The sequence below is a fragment of the Xiphophorus couchianus genome, chromosome 6, assembly GCF_001444195.1.
Source record: "Xiphophorus couchianus chromosome 6, X_couchianus-1.0, whole genome shotgun sequence".
NCBI classification, from domain to species: domain Eukaryota; kingdom Metazoa; phylum Chordata; class Actinopteri; order Cyprinodontiformes; family Poeciliidae; genus Xiphophorus; species Xiphophorus couchianus.
This window is the reverse complement of record NC_040233.1, coordinates 16,214,174-16,226,323: the sequence shown is the minus strand read 5'-3', so window position 1 is coordinate 16,226,323 and position 12,150 is coordinate 16,214,174. Positions and strand designations below refer to the sequence as shown.

Below are 12,150 nucleotides of genomic sequence, written 5' to 3'. Positions count from 1 at the left end.
TATATCACATTTTGCCCTCTGTAGTCCATATTTAATACTAACAAAAGTTAAAGAGAAAAAAATCTACTGACTATTACAAGATTTTTGAAAGTCTTGTAATATCGAGATTACAAGATTGGCATATTTCTGTAACAAAAACATGCAAAGCAGTAAAGTTTGAAATTTAGTTCTGAATATCCTACTTCCAGAATAGATACTTAAAATGGTACAACAACATCACTGGATTATGGAGACCAAATATGCTTAAGTTCTTTAAAAGAGACAAGCCGATCAAGAATCCAACAACTGATCGCAAAACAAAAACTTCGTCCAAATACGAGCTCAGATGTAAGATGTATGTCTTTGTAAATACATTTAACTCTCCTGTGAAGAAAGTCATTCAATAACAAAAACAGAAATATTACTTGAACAACCCCCCCACCCCAAAAAAACCATAAAGTTTTGTTTGTGCTGTTCTGTAATGACAATATCAGTTTGCTAGTTTTGCCCCACATCTGTCATAATAACATACATGTTTCAAAAAGTTAGAGATATGAAAATGAGAAGGTAATGTGTTGATTTAATATTTGCTTCTGGGTCATAATGATTGTCTCCTTTTTTGTGCACAAATTCCCAACAGGGAACAGCCAATCATAGCACTCTCCCTCCCTAACTGACCTGCACACACAGGAGAGTTTCACACTCAGACATTTTCAGATGTTTCAGATTTGACTGATGGCTAATTGCCCCTACAAGTAGAGGTAATGCTTGACAAAAAAATTCATGACAGTCCACTGGGGAAAATAATAAAAGGAACCTGATGTCTCTTAGATCTATCACAAAAATCTCACTCAATTACTTGAAGTGCAGTTTTAAATAATGTTAATAAAACAAATCAATATTTCCTGCCAAAATTGAAAAGAATAAAATCTGGAGGTATTTGGCACGTAATACCCAGATGTGTCATATTGGAGGCCAAATTAGACCAAAAGGGAGGGAGTACTGGGGTAATATTGCATTAATAAGCTGGCTTGAACTAATAAAATGCTCATAAATGCCACCAAAAAAACTGTCAGTTAGCTCATTGTTTCAAAGGTCCAGCCAAGAAGTCCATTTATAGCTTTTTGAGCAGCTGCTGTGTTTTGGGCAAATCTCTGATAAACCCCTGGTACGGTGTGCCAAGCTCTAAAATGGCCAAAAGACAAAGTGGGCATCTAGCTGGTGAAGCATTTAGCAGTTGAAAAGCCAGAAATCCTCTGATGAAGAGAAAATATAAGATTAAGAGAGAATTAATATTTTGTTAGGTGAACCAAGAATCAATTTCATTTTTTTTGTTACAAAGGTTTAGAGGTAGAGTATAAAAGCATAAAATTAAAATTTTTGATTTCTGCCGAGATTTAAAATCCCATTACAGATACTATCCAATAGCTTTAACATAAGAGCTTTTAAAATATTTGTCTAGCATTTCTGCCTCAACTATTTGTATTAGAAGCAGAAAAGATATCACACGACTATATAATAGAGGAATCGTCATAAAAAAAAAAAAAAAAAATAACTTTGTCTTAAATAAAGTGTAATGATTAAGAACTGTTTTGGGGTTTGGCACCTTACTATTAGTGAATCGCGTAGATGGTATTACTACAACTATAGCCTGCCGTTAACAATTACTCCCAGAATGTAGATATTAAACAGATTTCTAAATCCATTATGTTAACATAATGACAGCGAGAGCATAAAAATTCAAAAAGATAAACAGAGCAATGTTGCTGTACTCTGTTCCGTTTAGCCTTCCGGTTATCTGCACAAGGTCTTGCTCTCTTGGAGCCTGAATGAACCACACACATATAAAAAATTGTTTTTATAATAAATTTTATAAATAGTTTCTGCTCCAGTGACATCTACTTTGGTGCATTAACAAAACAAAACAAGACTGGATTTTTTAGTTTTATATATTCATATATATATATATATCAAAATGCAGAGGCAGTACACAATGTAGTACACTTCTTAACCTTGCCTGCTTGATACAGGCCTCTCAAGGGAAATGTGGGAACTCAAGTAACTCTGCTGCATGTTTCTGTCAAAATCCCTCTATTTTCAGCTAAACTATTCATCTCTTTCTCATTACTGACCTCATTTTCTGTCATGCTGGGTCAAATGCGGATGAGCCTACTTAGATTTGGCAAAGCAAAATAGATGCTATCTCCCTTGACCAGCAGGGGAGCTGTGCATCCCATATTCTGAGTAAAAAAACGGTTTTCCCTCCCATGTCATCCTCCTTTTAACATCAGTCATTATTACCCTGGAGATTAAAAAAGAAATAAAGATGAGTCAAACTAATATTACCATGACAGGGACTCATAACAATTTGACCCCATTTGTCAGGAAGGCACAAAAGCATGTCAGATTATACATGCACTGCCACGCAAACACAGAGTTCTCTAGGGCAGCTAAAAATAAAATAAACTTTAAAAAAACACAACAAAAAACATAAAAATGTCATATTGTATCATGACTTTGCATGCACTGACCCCAAATCTACAGCCTGCAGCCAAATTTACAGGCAAGCGACTTCTCTACTAACACACTCTCCGCTTTGCATACATACATGCAGTACGGAGTTACAGTAACAAGCAGTATATTATACATTATATATGGCTACACACGCAAACACACATGACCACACATGTAGCATCCAGTGTCTTGCCTGTGGTCTTTAATCTGGGACCATGATAAGCACGCAGCAGATGGTGCCCACAGAGAGAAAGAGTAAGACAGGCAAGGCACATTAAAAGCTTCCCTGCAGTCGCTTCTATCCTTCTGGGCTCTTTTGGCCTACACTCCAACAACCCTGGCTGGCTTCTTTGGTCCTCTTGTGCCAATGGCTCTTGTCCTAGTCTGGTCAGGTTGATGACTTGCAAGTATGCAGCTAAAACCCAATTCTCTCCAAATCAGACAGCAATGTGGTGCTGTTTTCAATGAAGTTTCGCCATCAATGTCTCGTCTCTCATATTTTCATATCACAAGTTTCCTTTAGCACATGGTTTACGCTTCACTTTTCTAAACCTCACCTTGCCACAAAGTTCATCATCTGAGCCACAACATTCAATTCAAAACCAATTTGACCTATTATGACTTTCCCATCATTTTTTATTTTTTTGCACTGTCATGTTGCAAACACAACATTTATTTTTCGTGATGATGGATAAAGTGCATACTTGCAAAGTGGAAAGAAAATAAAACATGGTTTTCAAACTTTGTTTTACAAAAAAGTGTCTGAAAAAATGTTGCGTCAATGCTTTGTAGAATCACCTTTCCACTGCAATTACAGCTGCAAATGTTTGGAGGCATGTCTCAATGACCTTTTTACTTCCAGAGAGAAATCTTGCTGTGGCTCTCTGCAGCTGCTCTGGCACTTCTGAGGACCTCTTGGCTGCTTCTCTGATTTATGCTCTCCTTGGACAGCCTGTTACTTCGGGTGGATACCTAACCCTAACACATAGATCTGCAGGTGTGCCACACACTTTCCAATTTCAGGAGATGCAGTGAACAATACTTCTTAGGAATGAGTATCGTTTTATAACTTTACCCTAGTTTAAACTTCTCCACAAATTTATGCCTGACCCGTCTGCTGTGTTTTTATTTTATATAATTATGGTGCTGTCCGCTCACTAATGTTCTCTAACCTCTAAGGCCTTAACAGAAAAGCAATTTTTTGACAAAATGTGGAAGTGTTGAAGTGGCATAAATACATCAATGATACGTGCAAAAGTATACATTTCCAGAAATCAACCCCTTGATGTCTAGCCTTAGATATTTTTCCTGTAGGTAAGTCACAGTATCATACCTTTGCAGTTGCTGAAGGCGATGGTCTGCAGGGAGGAAGTTGTGTTTTAGGTTGAGGTGGGTGAGATCGTGGCTATAAAAGAGGTTGGGGGGAAGAAGTTCCAGACTGCAGCAGGACAAATCAACTGAGTTGATTCTCTGGGACACCATCTAATAGGAAGTAGGGAGAAGAAAAGTGTAAAAAATGAATGGGAGAAATAAAAACACAGTTGAACAGTATTATCTCCATGACATGAGAACTGTAGTTGTGTATATCACCATGATAGGGGTCAAACAACAGAAAAAAAAGATTTTGACCTAACGTTGAGAACTTTAAGTTGTTCGATTCACCTAAATGTTGAAGAGTGAAGTAGTAGTTTTGTGTTTCCTTAGAGTGAACAGAGACACCAAAAGCACCATATTTAAAAGAATGTCTCTCATTTTAAGGAGGAAGTTCTACAATTTGTGAACTTGAGCCTTTAAGAGTGGAGTTAGCCTGCAGCTCTGTCGTCATCGCTGAAGCACGTGCCATCTTTATCCAAGCGTCTATTCTGAGTGTCCCTTTGGGTACCGGTGACATGCACGTCCCTGTTAATATTTAGAAAAGAGGTTTTCTGGCTATGTCCTACTTGAGTTCAAATGAGAGAGGGAAGAGAGAGAGACACTGTGTGCGAGGGCACCTAGAGACAATGGCTTTATACACCACATGACAGTGCCAGTAGTCAGCTATAAAATGTTTTTGAACTGTTAAATGAATTTAATTCTGATTAAGCAACATAATTCTTTCTAATTAGCAATTACAGTAAAGAAAAAAACTCATTACTATATATATATTAAAAAAATCCCTTCTCACCCACCGCGGGTGGTTCTTATCCTCTCTGAGCTCGGGTCCCCTACCAGAGGCCTGGGAGCTTGAGGGTTCTGCGCAGTATCTTGGCTGTGCCAAGGACTGCACATTTCTGGACTGAGATGTCTGATGTTGTTCCTGGGATCTGTTGTAGCCATTGGTCCAGTTTGGGGGTGACTGCCCCGAGGGCCCCGATGACCACAGGCACCACTGTGGTCTTCACCTTCCAGGCCCTCTCCAGTTCCTCCCTGAGGCCCTGGTATTTCTCTAGTTTCTCGTGCTCCTTTTTCCTGATGTTGCAGTCGCTTGGTATTGCTACATCTACCACAACGGCTTTCCTCTGTTGTTTATCCACTATGACAATGTCTGGTTGGTTCGCCATTACCATTTTGTCTGTCTGGATCTGGAAGTCCCATAGGATCTTAGCTCTGGCGTTATATATATATATATGAATCTTTGGTTAATTTATTATTAACCAAATATTCTCAGATATATTATTATCTGAGAAGGCTATTTGGCCTTCTCAGATAATAATATGATATCTCAACCCAGTTGCTGTAATTGCCATTAAATATTTTGAAAAGTAAAAATAATTTTCGACATGCTATTTTCGTTAAAATATTAAGAAACATGGGCAACAAATACACATGGCATCAATATGAAGTGGGAGAAACCTGTCATTTCCGATAGAAAACAAAACCTTTTGTCCACTGAAGCGTTTCCATTAGAAAGTTCTAAATTGAATTTTAGTCATTTCAGCAATCTCCTTAGATATTTTGTTTGCATGATGCATGGTAATACAGTAGTTTGACCCCTCACATACAAACAAGCATCTTTTTCATGCCAACGTTATATGTCTTCCGACATTGTTGAAAGAAAAAGTTACTCACTGAATCAGTTGGGGTTAAATAACTAGGTTCCAACTGAAACATAATCATCCGTGCAGCAATTTTATGGGAATTTTCCACTTTGTTCGCTTTGATAAATCCAGGTGGTGAGTTTTTTTTTTTTTTTTTTTTAGAAAGGCTGTGTACTTTATATTTTCTCAGTTGAGGGACTCCATTTAATCAGCAAAAACACAAAAATCTCAGTGGATGGGTTAAAAAATATTTGTTTATAACCTTGTCTGCAATTTTATGCCCACTTGGCCATTCCATAGTGGGATTACAGTGCATGTCAACTGAACAAATACAAAACGGACCTGACACTTTTGTAGTGCAGAAGAAAGACATGCTTTTGTTCATTTTTCCTCTTCCAACTCCCTCACACACACTCCGTACCTTGGCAGCGTGTCTGTGCCAGCGCAGGTGCTCTGTGAAGCTGTCAAAGCTGACATAGTAGGTTTGACTTTGAGGCCCTGCCGAGCTGAAGGCCAAACAGTGATTGTGCTTCTTCACCTCCTCCACCTGTAGTCAAGGTAAACATAAGAGTGACAACAGGCTTTGAACCACTTTGACCACATACACACACAAAAAATAACACATTTGTAAAATAAATGAGAGGAAACAAGGAACAAAACTAAGACAGGGACGACTAATTTGAAATGACTTTTGTTGAAGCAGTAAAATACTGAACACCTGCAGGGTAGATTCACTCAGTCACCAGGACAGTTATGAAAATATGCAAAGCACACCGTCTTCTGATAAACACATGTGCGTGACAGAGGCAACAATGAATGTAGGTGAAACATCTTTTTTGAAAATGCAGTCACACTTGATCATAGGATGGCCTTTGTGAATGAATAGCTCATTGAGAATGGAGCTTGAATGGAACACCAGCACACACACTCAGAATGTAAACAAATGCGGTCTTATGTTGTGTGTGAAATGTTTAGAAACAGGGTGTGGCAGGTGTATGGAGTGTTCTTTGTGTCAGGCATAAAAGTAGATAATTATTTTCTTGAAAACCCTTGGACCTTACTTGGCAAGTAGGCATACAAGGCTGTAAATGGATAAAGGTGAATTTATTGAATACTCTTGCACAAAAGGTTAAACTGTGTCATGACTTCAGATTAGAAAGAAGCAATACATTCTAATTAAGCTGAAAACATTCACATAGAACCAGTGGCTCTCTAAACTGAATTTAATAAAACACAAACAATATAAATATCAAACTCAAACCAAAGAACAGTTACTTAAGGTCACATACTGATCGTCAGGTCATTTCACAGGTTGTTTTACGATTCAAAGCATAAACCATAAAACATTGAAACAAAATGGATAAGCAGGAAAATGTGTGTCATGTTTCCTTTACATACCTTCCCGCCGATGAGCGGCAGGATGTGCATCTTCCCAATCTGGCTCTCCTTGACAGAGGAGACGATGAGACAGGTGCCGCATAGAATGACCTGCCGTCTGGTCCATCGGTTGACAGGCAGCTGGAGCTTCCCTTTCCGGACGTTGTAGGTCCCTGAAAGCTGGACCCGCTCGGAGCTCTCAATACTTTGGGGCTTCCCTGTAAAAGAGAAAAAAAACGGTTTAATACAAAATACATTGGCAAGTACATAGGTAAATAGGCATGGTAGTGCATTTAAAAGTGTATTTAAAAAAACCTATGACTATTGACAATATAAAACATAATTAAAATCATAATTGGCTTTTCTGTCAGATCAGATAAGTAATTTTATATGCATTTATTAATTTTTTTACAATGAGTTTATGTAGTAATGCCTTTCTTAAAAACAGGAAGTGAGTGTATGGGTAGTAAGTAATCTGGATTTGCAGTCCCTGATCTATTTATGTTATTGAATATATGACAGACCATATTCCTGATATATGAAAAAACCAAGAGAGACTTTTTTTTACTGAAGATATACTCCTATATAGGGAGCCGGTTACGCCTCTCAAACAAGATTTATCCTAATTTTCTCCTCCTCACTAGTGACCAAGTCCTCACTTTATGAACTCAAGCTGGAGACTTTGGCATCACCACTTTTGAGTTAATACGTTGCTATGCTCTAATGTCCAAGTTTAGCATTCCAAATATCACTTGGTTACTCTTTTTCAGCTTTTGGCTAAGTTCTCAGAAGAAAAATTGCAGTTTTCAATACATGATATTTTATTTTTAAGTCGTTAACATTGTAAAAGTAGTGAAAATGCCAGTATATGTGACTTTTATTTATACAAACAACCAGTGCATGGAATCATATATGTTGGTCCGGATATCTGCTACCTGTCATTTGAGCATTAGCTGTCAATAGTAGAAGGCTAGCCTGTGACTCTCAGATGTTTTCTGACTAGGGCTAATAAGTAGGGAAACTGTAACAAAACTGACTTCAGTGACATTTTGCAAAGTATTGCGTATCTTTTGTGTATCTTAAATATCATCTATGCAGAGCCAAAGGTGACGAAAAGCTTTATTACCACACAACCAAGCAAACCGGTTCAACAGCAAAAGATCCATCTAACATTCAAGATAAATGTTAGGCTTGGATGGCCTACTTTTGCAGACAGAATATAACAGTGCTGATTTACATTCAGTGAGGCACATCTTACATTATTATTGACTCAGATAAAATTCCAGTTGTGTGTCTCCTTAATTAGGCTCTTGGAAATTCTGAGCTCCCTCAGTTTTATCCATTTGTCTGCCTTTTTTTTTTTTTTACCCAGTTCAGTCTTGCCACCGCAACCCTGCCAAACCTGACTTTCAGACTGCTTATCAGGCGTTCTGTCAGCTGAGGCTGTGTTATCACCCTGTCTAAACACCCAACTGCTTTCTGTCTACCTCCACCTCCACAAAAACGTCCCCAGGCTGGCACGCACTGTCCTCCCTCCTCCCCTCTATCAGTTTTTCCCTCCTAGATCTGCCTCCCTTCCCTGGCTTTCAATTTCACCATTCCATCTATAGACTGTGTTTTGTACTTGCTGTATCTCTAACCACATTGTTTTTTTTGTATTCAGTCAACTTATATATCTCAATGTTGATGACGTTTACCTCCAAAATGATGTCCAAAGAGCTTCACAGAAAATAATTTTAGTCCTTTTTATGGTAGACTAGCTCATCGCTGGCACACATTTCCATTGACACTAAACACAGAGTCACTAGGGTGAGCAAGTGTGAACTTGCACATAGTCTTGTTGCTGTAAATAATTCAGGTCTTTCACATGCCAACTGAAGGCTAATGTAGTGCAGTAAGGTATTTCTATGTGGTGGTAGGTCAACACAAGCTGATCAAACCTGAACCTTTTTTGATGACCTGACTTTTTTCACAACATTCAGATCAATAACAGACAGTAAAGAAGAACTGATCTATTTTTTGTTGTTGTTGTAGATATTAATCTTTTGTTCACAGCAGAATCACTAATTTTAAAGATGATACTCGACAAAATGCTGAGCATGTGACTTAAAAGCTAAACATACATACTTAACTGCAAGTGTCAGCTATTTTTTGATGTGCTAGAACATTTTGAGGGCATGTAGAATAACTCAAGATACAAAGAAAAATCAATGGAAAATATTAAGTATCTCATGGACAAAGCAGCAATGTACAACATGTCATATTTTTCAAATGTTTACATCATATAACCCTGCAATCTTCCATTAGTGGAAACGGTAGAAACAAATTAGTTGGTGGAGCAAAATTTTCAACAATAAAAACATCATAAAACACACCTCTACGGGCTAAAGTCACATGTCTTGGCATCAAGACTGAACTCTTTTCCAGCAAAGCCAGCAATAATAAATTGAAGTTAATTGCTAATGAATATGTATGAGACGTAACGATGTAAACAAGATCTTTAATTCTAATGTGGTACAAAAAAAAAAAATCCAGTGCCCCATTATTAGCGATTTCCCTTCAATATCTTCATTAAAAACAAGATTTGCTTGAGTCCTAATTCCCTTGATTTCTACTGTTGCTCTCCAAATTCATTTACTTGCACTTCTAAACCAAGTGGGGTGTGAAGGCAGAGAAGGAAACTGCAGGTTTTTATTGCTTTTTGAGGAGACTTTATTATCACCACCCACTCCAGGTAAAAGCTGTAAAACGACTGGATATTTGTGTTGCTATCATAATGTGTACACAAAGGCAGAGGTGTTGGCTGATGATTTTTCTTATAAGCATTCTATTTTCAAATTTAAGACCATAAATGTGAAAAAAACAAGAAACAGCTGAACAATACAAGTAAATCAAAGTTCCAATTTAAGTTCTACTAGAAAATATTTTGATTAAACCAGCAAACTAAAGTTGGGAAAAATTTTTAAAAGTTTGAGGAAGTGGTCTATAAAAAAATGTTTTCCCACTGTTCATTTTTAACAGTACTTTTTAATTTAACTTTAGTTGTAGTGTTTCCACAAAACCGTAACTCACTTTTAGTCAGTACTTAGTCATTGGTAGTCACCAAATTTTAAGCAAATGTTGTTGAATATATTATTATACTAATATTTATTTAAGGATTCTTACATTTTATCAGGACAAATTTCTTTATTCAAAGGTAAAAAACTTTCACTAATGGGAAGCACTGTTTTACACTACACAGACACAAGTATTTACTTTATTTACTAGAAAAAATCCCTTAGACTAAGTGCCAGTATTGTCAAGTTTTTGTTTCCGAAAAAAGATGACAAATGAATAATACTGAACATTTTTTTAATCAACAGAATGATTACTGGTATTTATAGGGTTCATTCCCCTCTTATCCAATTTGTATTTCCTAATTTTTATTTTCTTTTATGGTACCCTTTCTTTCTTGAGTGTTTTTCATCAATGTTCGAGAAATTACAAAACTTTTTTGATGGAATTATATATTCATTTATAAAGATCTTTTAAACCATCCTATTTCCAATAGCTGTGGTTGTGACCCAATTTTGGGCCAGTTGACATTTATGAAATATGACAGATCATGACCAGTGATTAGGTAAGAACATTTTAAATTGACCTCCAGCAGCTTTATGTCATTTGTTGGAATCAAATAATGCTACTTCTTTCCAGTAGACAACTATCAAACGATAGAATTTTACTTTAAATCATCCCCTGTAGGTAAGAATTGATTTGCAAAATGTTCAGTGGAAGACAGCTGCAAAAGTATAAAAGAAATGAAGGGGCAAAGAAACTGCAATTGTTCAAAAAAAAAAAAAAAAAACGCAACATATAACATTTAGAAGAAGCCTTCTTTACATGAAAACAATTTTTTAAAAGCTTTTAATCCCTTCAATGTAAAACAAGTTGTATACAAAATGTCACAAAGGTCTATGAGACAAAACAGGGTTAATGGAACAGACTGTTCCTCCCCCCTTCCAACTTTGTGGCTCGCAGAGGTTACCAGCAGGAGAATATTTGCATGGCTGATCTAAGGAAGAGAGAATGTGTTGCGTTAAGCAAATTATTCACAAGCTTTTAGCTTCCGTATGTCACATGGGCATATTCCTACTATTTTTAGGCTTTTGTTGGAGCATGCTCACTCCCACACATGCGTATGCACAAAAGACAGACACACACACACACCCCTACGCCTCTTCAAATACCTCTGCATGTGACCACACATTCAGACACGGATACATTTGGAGCTTACAACTATCCGACATGGACGTGTGGGATGTTAGAGGATATACTTTAACAGTCGGACCGTGGGAACGCACCCTGGAGGAAACAGCGGGATAGGTGGGAATCCCAAGTGAGCATCCTGTGCACAGTGGACGGCAGGAGAACAGCAGGATGACCCTGCGACAGGGGGCAGGAAATTATAACAGGCATTTGCCATATTCAAAATTCATGAACTACAGACGCACTTAGGCTGGAAATTTTTTGAGAGCCGATGATGTTAGTCATTAAGGTCAGTTATCCCATAATCTATGGGGAATGGATAAGGAGTGAAAGTAAAAATAGTCGGGGCCTGCAAGGTGGGTGTGTTCGTGTGCTGAAGTCAATCTAATCCCAGACTTACACTATGACGAAGCAGGAGTACAGTGTGTGTTTGTGTGTAAGAAACTAAAGATAGTTTCCTTCCTTTCCCCCAGGCAGAGGAAGTGACGGTTTCCCTTCCACACCGGGATCCAATAACGTGTGTTCACTCCTGCTGCTTAAATACAAACCAAACACACATACACACACATAGAGGACCAATGAAAACTAAACTAGTCAATACCTATTTCTATTTATGTCAGTGATTAAAAGTGTACAGATGTAAATAAATGGAAAGAGGAATCTACAACTTATTACATATTAGGTCCATGTTATTTTAATGTGGTTTATCTCTTAAGGCGAGGAGGTAAAAATTGGGATGAGTGGTTTCACATAATTTTAGTTTAGTTAACGCTTAGTTCTAGTTTTTGATTTACAGTCCAATCAAGCAGAGATGAGGGAATGTTCTATTCATTAGACTTAAATATGATACATGCATTCTTGCCACTTGCTACAACACAAATTACCACTTATTGAGCTATTTAAATAATAACAATAATGCAAAATTAGAAAACATAATAAGAATGTTGTGAATCTCTAAAGCAAAGTACCAAAGCTCTTGAAGTGAAGCAGAATTATGTTCAAGAGTTTGCAGGAAAAC

At 37.3% G+C, this 12,150-nt stretch overlaps 1 protein-coding gene across 1 annotated transcript in view; it reads right to left on the bottom strand.

Moving 5' to 3' along the window:
- The window catches only part of phlpp1 (PH domain and leucine rich repeat protein phosphatase 1), a 51,265-nt gene that overhangs the window by 13,307 nt on the left and 25,808 nt on the right, over positions 1 to 12,150 (bottom strand). The window contains exons 2-4 of the mRNA XM_028020763.1: positions 6,909 to 7,105; positions 5,932 to 6,057; positions 3,827 to 3,975 (exon numbers count right to left, since the gene is read on the bottom strand). Coding sequence (XP_027876564.1) covers positions 3,827 to 3,975; positions 5,932 to 6,057; positions 6,909 to 7,105 — 472 coding nt within the window. The remainder of the gene's footprint in view (positions 1 to 3,826; positions 3,976 to 5,931; positions 6,058 to 6,908; positions 7,106 to 12,150) is intronic.